The following is a 15,150-nucleotide window of genomic DNA, read 5'->3' as shown; positions in this document are numbered from 1 at the left end:
AATTTGTAAATTGAATGAGAAAATATCCTAAGTGAATTATTATACGAATAAATAAATGAAGACAATATTATTCATACTTATTTACTACTGCCTACCTTATGGGATTCTTCCTAGGGCCGGTAGGTCTTTGAGGTAATAAGAACAGGAAGTCCAAAGTAGACGTGTTTATATTCATCAAACTTAGCCCATGTTTACCGATTTAAAACTATGAAAACAATAAAAATAAAAAAATAAACCAATAAAAATCGACAGCCAATCATTAGTCGAAAAGTAATTTAGAATGATTTCTTTCAACCAACCAACATACAAGTCATATAAAACATTACATATGTTATTATAAATCTGTGGAATTTCTCTTGTCAACATGCCGCTGACGATGATGTAATGCAGCTCCTATATCTTTTTTGAATAGTGCTATTTTTTTATTAAATACAGATACATAAAATATATGTATAATTAAATGTAATAGAATGTATATACTGTAATATATTTCTGTAATAGTGTAATATCTGCAATACAAATTGATATATGTGCATACTACAATGTATATAGACGGATCATTTGTAAGCAAAAAGTTTTTAATCTTTTACGCCTTTTTCCAATCACTCTATATAAAGTGATCACTCTGAAACACACATTTACTTTTTCTATTGTCATGCGATAGATCATTAATTCCTGGTAGTACAAAGTCTGCTGGGATACGTAGTTCACTTATAGATATGTTCGTTATCTGAATTTTGAAAACGTTTTACTTACTTTATTATTATTAGGTAGGTTATTATTAGTTAAAAGCTTTTCATCTCTAACACCCTGTATATGAAAACATGAGTAAATTTAATTAATATTTGCAAGTAATTAAGACTACATTTTCCAGTTGCCAGTACCACCGCCGACACCAGAAAAAGGCGTAACAACGAAAACTACACAGAACTCTCTCAGCATACTAGAGATAGCGGACCCAAAGCTCTGCATACTTGCTCATTTGATGAGCCCGTTGGAACCAATAGAGCCAATCCTAGAGTCACCACTCGCGAAGCCCCTGATCAAACAAAAGATGGCGGCTGGAGAACTCCTCAGTGACATAGCCCAAGCGAACACAGCAGTTGGAGGAATGCTACTAGCGAATATGGAGAAAAACTCAGAATTTCCTTTCATATCGTATTACGTGATAAACACAACGCAAACCGATCCGCTTTTGTTCTACAATAACCTGCGGGGCGCGTCTTTGACCAAGTTCGATCCGAAGACCATCAGGTACTCGGCGGCACACACGTTAGACTTGTACAGTGAGGTAGCCATGATCTGCCGCCCTCCGTTCAACGATCTCGCCGGAGGACCAAAGAAGTCACATACGCCCACAACTGGGTTTATTATTAGCGTCTATAAGGTATGATCATTATAATAATTAATAGAACTTAAATCCGTAACTCGTTCTTGCATCATATCCTTCAGTGCGCAAGATCCTAAGTGTTTTTATAAAATTTGTCGCTAAACTAGTATAGCAGATGTTGACTTGTATAATGTTATATGAATCTACAATAAAATCAAACAGCTCGATGAAGTGACGTCAAGAATGTTTAGTCTCGCGTTTGAGAATGTTGAATGTTAACTAAGCGTAAAAGTCGCCATAAAATTATGTTTCAAATTCAAAAACATTTATTAATAATACGTTAAATTATTGCAGTTCCTATAGACGTTGTTATACTGAACGGGAAAATCAAACTAATACACAATTTATATAAAACTTATGATGATGATAATTTTTCCAGGTGTTCGAAGGCGACGACGGCGAACGCTTCGAGAGGAACTGGCTGTACTGGACCGGTGCGAGGATGTTGTACAGACATCTACCACACAGCGTAGGCATGAGGAAGATAGCACTCCACAAGTCCGTGGCGACGCACGGAGATAAAATGTATTTGTTGGTCTGCGAGTGTGCCAACTTATTGGACGACCTGTCAGGAGCCGCCATGTTGGTGACAGCTCTTCGCGCTCGCCTCTGCGGCTACACCGGCCTGTATAAACCTATTCAAACCTTCTAGTAGAGGGAGAAAGGCCATCAAGGCCTTGACTGTTCCAAACTCTGCAATAAAATAGGTTATAAAGTGTTGCCCGATGCAAACTATCATTACGATACTCACTAATTATTTATACAATTTAAAATATTCGATTCGCAATAATTAAAAAGTAAGGTAATAAGGATTTAAATAAAAAAAAGGTTTTAAGCGAATTTTTAATTTTTAATGAATAGTAGTGATGTGAATTAGGTGGGAATAATGCTTATTCAAACAAACGGATCATTGCCGATTTTTGCCAACTGATATAATGTTAAGTCTTGTCTTGATTAATATCGCTTTTTGTTAAGAATAATATTATTTATACGTGTAACATCTTTAAAGTAATTTCTTAATAATAACTCTGATGTTCGGACCAACCGACGTACACTTGGCCAACATCAGCACAAGTTGTGAGAAATGGACCAAAGAAAAAATCTTTAATAATTTTAGAATATCATTCACAAAGGTCATGCTAAAAATATCTTTTAAACTTAATAACTGTCGTTGTTATGTCAAGAATAAACAGCTTTATTTAATATATATGGTGATTGGTTGTAAATGCTTATGGGGCAGAATGTATAGGTTGTTTGCTGTCAATGCCATAATCATTTGTTTTAAAAATACATAGGTATATGATGATTGGAAATAGACGTAAAATCTGAGGAGCTTTTTCCTGGCAAATGACCTGTACATTCAATCGCTTAAACTTATAACCTATGACCCTGTGTACATAGTCTGTGCCAAAAAAAGCACCAAACAACATCACATGAAACTTTTACTAGAAATTTGAGATGGAGTCATTATTTTTTAATTGACTAAGTCTTAACTGTGTTAAAAATATATCTGATTGAAGCAAATAAATATAAAATTTGATTTTAGTAAAAGATTGACAATATTTCAAGGCTTGAACATGAACGAATTCGTTGATACAAAAGGTCGTAAAATCTTTCCACCCTTTGAATACTTCACTCACGTGTCGCGTAGTACTCCAGATAAAGTCAATAAACTTATGAACATCGACAGAATTGCTGTAATCTCGAAGCTGAACGCTTAAACGAGCTGATGAAACAAGGAAAACACTTAGAACAGCTTGATGCTCTGGAATTGCAGAACATTTAGCAATAGAGAACCCTAGACGTAGACAGAGGTTCATTATTCCAATTCAAATAAAAGACTGTTGTGTGAAGTAAATTCCATGACTGTTCCATACGGTACACCATTACAAAATGCTTGTAATTGTCAAAGTTACACGACTATAATGCACTTTCGGGAATAATATCATTGAAATAAGGTTCAACTGACAACTACAATAAGACAGACTGGCGGATATCAAGTCAAATCTAGAAAGTCAGACGAAAAGAGCCACGACCCTCTCTTTAACGACGTATACAAACCGCATTGCCAACATTTCAGATTTCGTTCGGATATTTTTGGCATGGCCTAAATAAGCACTCGCGTGATTACCGGAGTGCGTCGTGTTCTAATCAAAGTATAGATGTAATAAAACAATTTAATTCTTAATAAGCTTGTAGTAAATATAAAATATACGATTAAGTACAAAAGGTAATTGTAGAAATCTTGGAATGTTTCTGTCGCGCTAAAATGTTCCAAATTAAAAAAAAATATGTCAAAATTTATTGTTTTGTTCAAGAAGAATTATTTGATATGTAAGAGAATTTTATTATTTAGATAATAATAAACAGTTTAGCCGTAATTCAGCTCTTGAAATCACTAAGCCGGAATGATAAACGCGTATCAAATATCTAATGGATTCAGGCGTTATTTTGAGGAAGTCCATCCTAAGTAAGAAAAGGACCAATATATAGCTACTACCACCAATGCAGTAGTAGTCGTGCAATAAAGTGCACCGCCCGCCAGCCCACTGATAAATGCACATGCGGCAAACAATGCGAATTACATAACTATCAAATGACAGCCCAAGATCATTTGGATCCATTTAGACTAGTAATGGCGGACCTTTGACAGATGTGTCAATGCTAGCACGAGAGTTTTTTTTTTTCAATGATTCACAGCTCGAAGGATAAAAATTTCATAATTCAAATTATCTCCCATTGCTTATTGTTAAAAGAAAATTAGTAATTACGTTCGTAATAATAATTAAATTTTAAAACAGGACATCATGCACAAGTACAAAAATACTGTGTCTTATATATTGTTCGTATATTTATTATATGATTTTTTATATTGCGTACATGAAATATATAAAGCAAGTATGATTATAAGACGTTGGCTACATCATTTTAGTTTTCATATTTTGATACTTATAATAATTTTTTGCTTACAAAAGCCGAAACAAAAGAGCCCCGTGGCCGACGAAACTGTAACATCCCCACAAGGCAAATAGCGTCGACTTCAAACAGAAACAAAAGAAAATTTATAATAAATAAATAACTTAATTTGAAATATTCATAAATATTTTAAGTTTTACTTTCGGGATGACTCGGAATTTTGACTCAATTTAAAAGGTTCGCCATTATTGGCTTAGACGATCTAAGATTTTAACGATCTATAACGATTTGATCCAAGGTCCAAGGCTGTTGAAAGAACTCAAAAGCGTAGAGACTGTAAAGAAATTTAAGCACTTTTTAGCGCTCCTCTAAAATTTCTCTGAAGCTGCATATGCCGGCAGGCAAACATCATTTCACAATGTCAAAAAAATTATAAACATATTGTAGTTCAATCATTAAAGCTACTCTGTGGTATAATCCAAGCTTAAGAATTTACTCACTTTACTTTACTTTATGTTATTTTATCTATAAAATAAATTAATCTACTTTTTGATTATAAATTTTTGGTGCTAGAAAAAATGGCGTTAACGTGTATAACAGATGAATATAACAGATAAAAAGGACAGTGGTTAGTTTAGTTATTATCTAGTCAAATTATTAACATGTAAGATTCACTTTTAATCTACTTGTGCGTTTTGCTTTAATGCTTTTGCCTGTCAACAAATAAAAAAAAATTAAAAGCTTGTAGGAAAATTTGAAATTGTTAAGAAAAACTATAGAAAATTTGTATTTTCATAACGTCTTCCAACTGCGTAAAATACAAATGAACACTTTTAATCTTTTTATAACTTAACCACGGGTTTAATTTCATTGCGTGTACATATCCAGGAAACATATCAAAGTTACCATCGCGAATACAAAATTCGTTTTTAATCTGTGGCCAATAAATAAACAATAACGAACTATCCCCTCGCATTCGATATTGAAACAATTAGATAATACAAAATAAACACTATTGAACTTATTTTATTATTTTAATAATTTAATTTAATTGTCATTTCAACTTGTAATTATTTTCGACCAAGTTATGTAATTTCAGGTTAATTTTTATTTTTTTAGAATTATTACAAGACATCAAATTTTCACAAAATAAATAATGTTACCATTTTTACTTACAAAAATATAGCAAAGGTCTATTTGCGAAAAAAAAGACCATAAAAATGCTAAACTCCATTATTTTAGAAGCTTTAATTCCCAATATATGAAGAATTTTCGTTCCTACCTAGACTACGAGTACATTACAAAAAAATGTAATGTATCTCATAAATTACATCATAATGGTGATTATAAGGAAAATAAATATAATAGAATATCGAATTTGAGCAAGGTAAATTTAAATCTTCTATGAAGTAAAACATTGAACGAAAATTTAAATTAACAATGAAATTTTAACCATATAAAAAAACTAAAAACTTTTATTTCACTGATACTCTGTATGTTCAATTATAACGTAGAGTTTAAATTGATAAAAATATTAACACAAAAAACTTCTGAACTCAAACCCTGTTTTTGAACACAAGTGGTCAATAAAAAATACATTGGATTATTTCATATACAATGATGGGTTTAAAGTAGATAAAACACAAGGAATATCGTTAAAGATTATTAATTATATACTTGATGTCGCCATTAATAATTTTTTTGATGTTTTTTCATTAAAAATTTCTCTGTTTATGTCAATTCAAATTTTGAAATAATAACAAATTAGTTGACTTTAATTTAGATTTATTCTTATAATATTCTATAATGATAGAGGAAATATAAAAGTTTAAATAAATCAAACTTCAATTATTCTTTAACTTCAGTGTGAATTTCTAACCTATTTGTTTTTAGTCAGCTGTATCACCCATCTGGGCCCTGATTAAATAGTGATCAATACTTATATAATATATATCAATGGATAGATTTCTAAATTTCACTCTATTGTTTAGAAGACCCGTTAATAATTATTTAACATTTAAACTACGTCACTATAAAGACGTCGTGTCATCTATGGTACTATTTACACAACGAATCAAATTTTAAAAGTTGCACAATAGTAAACAGTATTAGTTAATTAACACGTGTTTATAATAAATTTTAATTATAACGGCACTGCCTAATTAATTTGGATTTTAAAATTATATTGCAACTCGTGTACGAATTTAGATTTTTAAGAATAAGCTAATTAATGCGCATTGGTCAGCTTCAGAAGCTAGTGTTAAGGGCTAAGCTCTGTATTTAGATAAACGAAATTTTTAATTTATTTTTATAATAAAAATATAAATTTATATTGTGTTTTATTAACATCTCTGGCAATCTTTATTTCTGTCACCAAACATCAAACATTCATGATCTTCATCGTCTTCATTAAAATATTTACTGCCGTAGGACATCCACTGCTGAAATTAGACCTCCCCTATCAATTTCCAATAAGACCTATTGGTAGCCGTCTGGATTCAGGTCTTCTGATGAGTCTAAGAGTCTAAAAAGTCGTTCTACCTTATGGATGGCCGTCCTTCACTGGTTTTGTCGGTACGTGGTCTCCACTCCAAAATTTAACACCGCAGCGGCAATTGATAAAATTAAATCTGACCATAATAAAAGTCCCAAAATTGTGTGAAATCCACCAAGCCGATGTCATAAAAATATTTCTAAAATAACATAAATATCATTCAAATTTAAAGATAGATTTTTAGCTATCATAAAATTAATTTTCATCATTTTCAATTATAAAATGAATTCATCCCAATTTATTATTAAACAATATTTTGCAGTCACAACACCAACAGTTTACTGTCGATGCTGTGGTTTTGCTATACGTATATACCAGCAAAAGTATTTCTGAGGGTTGTTAAAAAATAATTTTCTTGCAATTTGTTTTCTCATATATTATAATTATTATTTTAAGTAAATCTCCATTAGTTTTAACCCAATCTCAATGATTCATGTGCCAAGATACCATGGCATTTGGCGTAAAAATAATATTAACATTGGTTAGGGGCGTTTGCGCTCCGTATCACAGACCACACAACGTGCTCGGGTGGTAAATCACTTCCACCAGCTAAACGCATATATTTCATCCAAAGAAGAACAGACACGTATCTGGGTGGCAACTAACCATCGCCCGCTAATATGTGCCCACCTATACGCTAATTTTTGATACCTCAATCTTGTAAAAATCATTTGACACTGTAATTTTGTTGTATCCAATAGATGGTGTTGTGTTCTATATTTCTTAATCGTTAAATTGCAACAAAATATCGAAACGAAATAAAACTTCACCAATCTTTAAACTTAGTTGAATTTTTTTTATTATTATTTAATTACACAGCCCTGAACAATATTCATCCGATGACATTAGCATTAATAGATACTCTGTGATCAACAATACTTTTGACATAATTCTGGACAAATCGGAATCTACATTCAATTCACATATTCCGATCACTAGCGATAAGGCTGTTTCTGTTTGATACAAAGAATAAATAGTACAATCACTAATAATTTATAAAATAATAATAAGCAATTTTTATGTAATTTGCTTTGGAATATTTGTACACTTTAACACAAGACTCAGAAGATATTGTCAGTGCCATCTCGTGGCTGTCAAAAATCTTTTAAAATTTTAACCTGGAATATACTGATTTTCCTTTCTAATATTTAGGAAGGCGCAATCCTACTTGAGGAAATTTAACTTTTTGAAACAGGCATTATCCACTAGACTTCTACTTACCGACCATATTGTTTCTTTTATTGTTCCTTCACAAAAGCAAATATTTTACTTAATGAGCATATAAGTAAATAAAAATATTTAGTCTCTACGAATGCAATTTATAAAGGACACTATGTATACTCATTTTAAATACACATACATAACCCTTGAAAAAACATATTGCCAATTTACTCTTATTTGAAACTGAATTATAAAGAAATTGGTTAAACAAAGATCAACTAAAATATTCCCAATGATTGACCTCACTAAATTTGCATGTACTTGAAGAAATGTAGTTTTAATACACTAAAAAGGCAAAGTAGCAAGAATAAATAATAATAAACCGAATAATAATAAGGATTCAAAAATAATAATGCAACAGACAGACACAAATTTTATTGTTGTCCCAATTTCATTACATGAAATTTACAAGTATATATAAAGGGGGGATAAAGCTCATAAACAACCTATAACTACAAAATATTTAGTATTAGATTTAGTACAAATACTAGTGTATAAAAGTACTAATAGGTTAGGTTAGTACTTAACAAATTAACTATGAACTAATTCAGTCAAAACTCAATTATTCAGAGCATGTTTAATATCCCCTGTGTCCTCGGAATCGCCTACGATTGTCAATCTGAAAAAAAAAAACATTGTTAACATGTTAAACATAATGCATTTTGTTTATCCTTTAAGAGACACTGGTCTAATAATAGGCTTTTTAAATGTCTTTAAGCTTTTTTTTAATAATTCAATCAAACAAGTCCTAAAACAGACTCCAGATTTCCTTCTCACAATTTTAAACAATATTTATCTCTATAAGGAACTATGTATTCATCTGGTCCATCTATTGCCCTAGATCCGTCCATAGCAAAGCTGGATGACCTCTTGATTTGGTATTATCCATTCTACCTTAGACTACATATCCCCACATATCATCAATAATAATGATAATGAAACAATATTCACATTTCCCTTTACAAATGAAATGGTGCAAAGTATATTTCCAGAATTATATGAAACATCTCTTTAGTTATCTGTCAGATTAATTTTACATATTTTATAAAAATGCAAATTTTAAGATGAGTGTATTAACACTAATAAAGTAAAAAAAGATACCATAAAAAAGTTGAAGTATTTCTAGTTTATTTACTTAAGCTATTTAATTTTCATATTTAAATTAAGTGTAATATCTTACCAAAGACCTCTTGCATTCAAAAAAACTCTGTCGTAATCGAAGACATTCATCTGGAACAAACCCATCTTTTAAACATTCCTTTGGAGTTCGTTTTTCCTGAAACAAACCCCTTATATTAATAAATATTATAAAAAATTTTAAGTAAAACAAAATTCATTTCAGATAATAATAAATGTTAATATTGATATTGAATGTGAATAAATTATTAATAATTCAAGAAAAAATACTAAAATATCTCAATTACTTTTAAAAAGTTTGTTGGTATAAACAATAATATTTTAAATACAGGATATGTTGTTATACATATATATGCTTTATTATTTATATACAACACAGACTTAAGATACTACAAGTAAATGTTAACCTCTGTTTCTAATATAATAACCTTTTTAACATAATAAATAGAAAACAAAGAACTGGTATAATATCAAGAAGAGATTACATCTTTAAATCCTTAATGTAGTTATCTTACCTCCCGGCAACAGCTGCTCTGTAACAAGCATAGCTTAAGATCAGCTCGAATATTAGCGCAAGCTGTTGTATCAGCTAACTTCACATCATCTGGGCCATAAACAACCATTTTATGCAACACTTTCTGGAATAAAATTGGAAACAGCAGATTCAGCCGACCAAGTTAGCGGTATTCGATTTTATTGATTTTCAGGTTTGCCTTCAAAGCCTGCTCACTGAACAATTCCTTTTCAGATATTGTTTATGACCTAAAAACATTAAGCTTTAATTCTACACTTAAATCAGTATCTGTTACCAATTTATTTTTAACAACCTATATTATAATTGGTACATACCTTTTTAGTTTAATTTTGCGTAAAAATTAAATACGTGATGTTTCCACATTCACAACAAATTTTACGTAAAGTTCTTATCTGATGATAGGCTAATATTAATGTATTATCAAAACTACAAACTTATGGTAGTTATTTTTGTGTAAATACTATATTATTCATACTTAATTTGAGTACTTATTTTAAAAATATATTTAAGTTTTTTGTATGTAACTTTTATAGGTACTTACTAATATTTCGAGTATTTACATTTTACCTCGAACGGTGAACGGACCGGAAACTGACAAAATGTCAAAACACTAAAATGAATGTCAAAGCAGATTGTCAAACAATCAGCTGTTATCCCTTAATATAACTTTACTGACATATTTTAGCCACAAAAATGATAAAGCCCTTGATAAGAAATTTTGTTTCAAGAAAACTTTCACACGTTTGCAGTTTAAAACCTTACAAGGAAACGAAATGGTTAATGCCGAATGGAAATCCCATTGGTGTGTATATTTACAATTGCATCGCCGATCAAAAGGTGCCAGTTATTTTGAAGGATCCTAATATCGCTACGTGGTATTCCTGTGGCCCAACTGTATATGACTCAGCTCACATTGGCCACGCATGCTGTTATGTAAAGTTAGACATTATACAAAGAATCTTAAAATCGTTTTTCAACATTAAACTTGTCACTGCTATGGGAATTACCGACATCGACGATAAAATCATAAAGAAGGCGAAAGAAACTAACACAGATTTTAGAATAGTTGCTAAAAATTATGAACATGAATTCTGGTTGGATTTAACTAAGCTAAATGTAGAAAAACCTATGATAGTTACCAGGGTATCAGAGTACATGCCCACTATACAAAACTTCGTAAAAAGCCTTATAGATTCTAACATGGCATACATTACTAGTGACAATTCGGTATATTTTGATACTAGCAAATATCCTTCTTATGGAAAATTACAGAATTTCCAAGATAGTGGTGAACCAACAATAAGTGAGAAAAGAAATAAAATGGATTTCGCACTTTGGAAAGGCTTCAAACCAGGGGAACCATTTTGGGAGACTTCATGGGGTAAAGGGCGGCCAGGATGGCATATAGAATGTTCTGCTATGGTGAGCAAGGTGTTTGGTTCACAGATAGACTTCCATGCTGGAGGTATTGATCTGCAGTTTCCACATCATGAGAATGAGGAAGCTCAGTCATGTGCATTCCATAATACAAGACAGTGGGCAAACTATTGGATTCACACCGGACATTTAAACTTGAAAGATGTGAAAATGTCAAAATCTTTACAAAACACACTGTCAATACCTGAATTTCTACAGGACTACACATCTGACACCTTAAGAATGGCTTGTCTAATGTCCAACTACAGATATCCAATGGAATATACTGATGAAGTGATGAAAACTGCGGAAACTGTTCTCAAGAAATTTAAGTTTTTCCTTACAGATGTTAATGTGTATATAAACAACAGTAATTCAGGACATGGAGATTATGATAATAAAGTTTTAGATGAACTTCAGAGAATTGAAGAAACCAACCTTGAAGCTTTAAAATCTGACTTTGATACTGCAACCTGTGTTAATACGCTGCTAAATTTAGTTACCAATGTGAATAAAATTATAAAAGCTGACACAACAGATTATTATCCCATTCCTGTGATACTTACTACACAGTATGTGACAGATATTTTGAAAAAATTTGGTTTGAAACTTGAAGATACATCTGAAAACAGTGTATCAAGTTCTTTAATAGACACATTAGTTGAATTCAGGCATACGGTACGGCAAAATGCATTAAATAGAAAGGATAAGGAAATGCTATCTGCATGTGACACAGTTCGAGAAAAGATGAAGATTATGAAGGTTCAAATTAATGACAGTAAAAATACACCATCATGGGTATTAACTAAATAGATTATATATTCAAACATTTTAGTAATTATTATTTATTGTAGTAATGACTTCGTTGAGAGGCGATGGTGTCGGAATAAATTGTGTTAAAGTACTAGACATAAGTCATAGCAGTGATAAAGATTTTAAAAACTGCAAACATGATACTTTATAGTGGATTCCAATAATTAGAAGAATTAATGCTTGATTTTATATATATACCAAAGGACTTATAGGTGCATATATACACTTATGTCTATTTTTGTGTTGTTTTTCATGAAAGACTAGAATTTTTTTTGTGCTGTACCAAAATTTAATTCAAATTTAAAAAAATAAACTCTAAACAAGTATAGGGTAGATCTTCAAGTAACAGAACCAGTTTACCACAATAAAGTTTGCTTAGGTTAGACTATGAAACATATTACAGGAATATTTACACATTATAGCAATTCCATAGCTATTTTGTAAGGTTGGACATTTTTATTTGGTTCCTATTCACTTCATAAAAAATACTTTCTATTTGTGTTGCACTAATTTTTATAACAACTTGAAGTTTTTGCAATTTTTGTATGCATTATCCTTTATACAAAAACAGATTTGTGTTCATAATTTCAAAATATAATTTGACAGAATGTCAATTAGCATTTATATTTACAAATGTTTATCAATTGCAGTTATTAAAGATTTAAAAAAAAATGCGATATTTTGAATTTTATTACACTGATGCATTTGAGCCATCTCTCAAGGTGGGTATATCAAATTGATTATAAGTTCCAGTGTGTTAAAAAAGAATGTTCATTATTCTTACCAAAGCTCACTCATTTTTAACCTATGAAAGGTTTATGTTAGCACTTTTCTATAAGACCATAAGCCCAAAGCTAGAACATTGTCCCAAGTCAAATGATGTCGGATGATTAATCTAAATTTATTTATTATTTCTAATATACAAAGTTATGGGTATAAAAGGTGTAAAGATTTACATCTATTTTCAATTAATTTATTTAATTTTAATGAAATGTGACAGACCATTAACATCAGGCTGTACAAAGTCTGAAGGGATAGATAATAAACAATAATTTATTTTAATAAACAGTAATCTGAATTTTAAAAACTATTTTTCTTACTATATCTATAAATATTTATTTCTGTAATCTTGAGTTTTGAATAGGCTGTACCATACATTCATTGACAGCTATAGCACAAGGCTTTTACATTTAGTACCAATCACTTTGTACCCAAATTTAAAAAGATAACTTGCGCCAGGTTTGATTCCGGTACATTTGATTGTATGAGATTTCTTGTCAATTTCTAAACTACCAACTTCAAAGATTTTTTTAATGAAGCATTTATTTGACTTTAATGAAAGCTGTTTTCACTTTACCAGATGTTAGGTGTCACACCTCAAAAGACAAATTATTAGCCTCTTTATATTGTTACAATTTCAGAAGCAAGAACATGTAGACCACCAATCACCCTATATATTAATTATGTGAACTATGGTTTTAGGGGTCTTTATTTACGCACAGATGCAATTTGTCTTCTCACTTCCTCAAGCATGTATAATTACCCATTTATTTCCCTCACTCATTGGCGTGCCGGTATTTTTTGATATAAAATTGTTTTCTATAATAAGTGCTTTAGGTGAGGATGCATCTGAATATTCTTTCTTCAATTATAACTTAAAATATTATTTTATGTAGCAACAATATAGTAATGCATTTACCCACTGCAAGTTATAGTTCTCTCCAAAGGTGGCCACGATAACCGGTCTAGCACTGCCCGCATCCAGCGACTTTCACAATTAAGTGGACGGTCCACCCAATGGAAGGCCTACCCAAGCAGCGTCTATCAACATGTGGTCACTACTCGAGATCCTTTCGGCCCCAACGACCATCAGCAACCCAATTGTTGTGCCCCAATCGCTACCACTTCAGACGAGTAATTCTTTGAGCTACATTGGTCACCTTAAAAGTTACATTTCTACCAAACTTCAAGTGTCTCAGCGTTATGGTAAGGTATAATTATATGCCATAGACGAATGAAATACAATAAAGCTTAGCAGATATAGAAGTTGAAGTTTGCAATGGGCAACACTCATACTTCTGGACACCACGGACCGGCAAGTGGAATGCAGGTCTGCCCACATAGTGGCCTATGTGGAAGTTCATGTCCAGCAGTGGACGTTCTATGACCGAAGTTATGATGATGAAACCTTTTGATCCCACATGATAAGTCAGTATATATAAACATATGTCGCTCGTTAGCTTCAGTCGGCGTCGACAGCTGGCGCTAGTTACCCGCACGAAGGGACGCCGCGAGGCAGAATCGACGCTAACAGACTCGACAACGATATATACATATATATATATATATATATATATATATATATATATATATATATATATATATATAATATCCACAGAAAAAATAAAAGCGTATATCTGTCAAACGTTTTTATTCACATATTTTTGTTACATTTGTGTTTGGTGACTAGATTATGATGGATCTGTTCGACACAAACATCGATATTCAGTCAGTAAGCATACAGACGACTACCGTTTATCTAACCGACTAAAACAATGTATACGTTATCTGTGGTGTTTTAAAAATAAACATTTGTCCATGGCAAGTGTCAGTGTCAGACGCACAGAGGTGAAACTGTCAACTTACGATTAGGTTATTATGACGTCGAAAAAAATTAACTCTTATATCATATTGATTTAAATCATATAGGAATTGTTTAAACCCAAACGGTTCATTTCACTTCAGTCTTATAACATCCAATGGTTGAATACAAATGCCTTCAAACTTTGTTCGAAACTTATTCTTAAAACGATAATGACCGCGAATTTTACACATTAAGTACAATTGACACAATTAATTTTAAACAGATTATAAATGCATTTCACTGAGAGAACCGTTATAAAGTCTATATCAGAAAATTCAAACTATTATTTTTTCGTATTTAGTAGTACTATAAATTGATTTATTAATTTATCAAGATATTTTAAACACGTTATTCCGAAACAAAAATTATATTTTAAAAATAATATAAAATACATTATAAAAATTCTAAAGCATTATAATATATTAGCTGTTTACCTAAATAAATTATTATTAATAATATAATATGGATATTTAAATGTTAGATATATAAGTATATAAGAAATTTCACATAATTATTTAAAATAT

The 15,150-nt window shown here is 31.1% G+C and overlaps 3 protein-coding genes across 7 annotated transcripts in view; 2 read left to right on the top strand and 1 right to left on the bottom strand.

The window, feature by feature from the left end:
• Window positions 1–6,619, top strand: part of LOC137933842 (uncharacterized) — an 86,915-nt gene extending 80,296 nt beyond the window's left edge. For all 3 annotated transcript variants that reach the window (XM_068777910.1, XM_068777909.1, XM_068777908.1), the window contains exons 4-5: window positions 875–1,387; window positions 1,770–6,619. In XM_068777910.1, coding sequence (XP_068634011.1) covers window positions 875–1,387; window positions 1,770–2,042 — 786 coding nt within the window. In that variant the 3' untranslated portion in view covers window positions 2,043–6,619. The remainder of the gene's footprint in view (window positions 1–874; window positions 1,388–1,769) is intronic.
• A 1,852-nt stretch (window positions 6,620–8,471) lies between these two features.
• Window positions 8,472–10,126, bottom strand: LOC137918387 (cytochrome c oxidase assembly factor 5). 3 transcript variants are annotated; one of them, XM_068761177.1, is made up of 4 exons: window positions 10,068–10,126; window positions 9,734–9,980; window positions 9,262–9,357; window positions 8,472–8,700 (listed from the first exon to the last, which is right to left on the bottom strand). In XM_068761177.1, the coding sequence occupies exons 2-4, from the start codon at window positions 9,839–9,841 to the stop codon at window positions 8,659–8,661; spliced, it is 246 nt and encodes an 81-aa protein (XP_068617278.1). In that variant the 5' UTR covers window positions 9,842–9,980; window positions 10,068–10,126; the 3' UTR covers window positions 8,472–8,658. The 3 variants fall into 3 exon arrangements, with proteins under 3 accessions (XP_068617278.1, XP_068617277.1, XP_068617276.1); XM_068761176.1 differs by having other exon boundaries at window positions 9,734–9,994; window positions 10,068–10,114; XM_068761175.1 differs by lacking the exon at window positions 10,068–10,126 and having other exon boundaries at window positions 9,734–10,039.
• Window positions 10,127–10,408: 282 nt separating this feature from the next.
• CysRS-m (cysteine--tRNA ligase-like protein, mitochondrial) lies at window positions 10,409–12,612 on the top strand. Its single transcript, XM_068777904.1, has one exon. It carries the CDS (start codon window positions 10,447–10,449, stop codon window positions 11,980–11,982), a length of 1,536 nt encoding a protein of 511 aa, XP_068634005.1. The 5' UTR covers window positions 10,409–10,446; the 3' UTR covers window positions 11,983–12,612.
• Window positions 12,613–15,150: the final 2,538 nt, after the last annotated feature.

Source organism: Battus philenor, unplaced genomic scaffold, assembly GCF_028537555.1.
Source record: "Battus philenor isolate CCGP_79_NKW_IND1 unplaced genomic scaffold, ilBatPhil1.0.hap1 SCAF_14, whole genome shotgun sequence".
Classification (NCBI taxonomy): domain Eukaryota; kingdom Metazoa; phylum Arthropoda; class Insecta; order Lepidoptera; family Papilionidae; genus Battus; species Battus philenor.
This window is presented reverse-complemented; position numbering and strand designations above follow the sequence as displayed.

Excerpts from the sequence above, each read along its gene's own strand:
- LOC137918387 (XM_068761177.1), bottom strand. The coding sequence starts at position 9,841 with ATGGTTGTTTATGGCCCAGATGATGTGAAGTTAGCTGATACAACAGCT. Across the intron at positions 9,358-9,733 it reads AGAGCAGCTGTTGCCGGGAG|GAAAAACGAACTCCAAAGGA; the intron begins GTAAGATAACTA and ends GGTTTGTTTCAG. Across the intron at positions 8,701-9,261 it reads TTGAATGCAAGAGGTCTTTG|ATTGACAATCGTAGGCGATT; the intron begins GTAAGATATTAC and ends TTTTTTTTTCAG.
- CysRS-m (XM_068777904.1), top strand. The coding sequence starts at position 10,447 with ATGATAAAGCCCTTGATAAGAAATTTTGTTTCAAGAAAACTTTCACAC.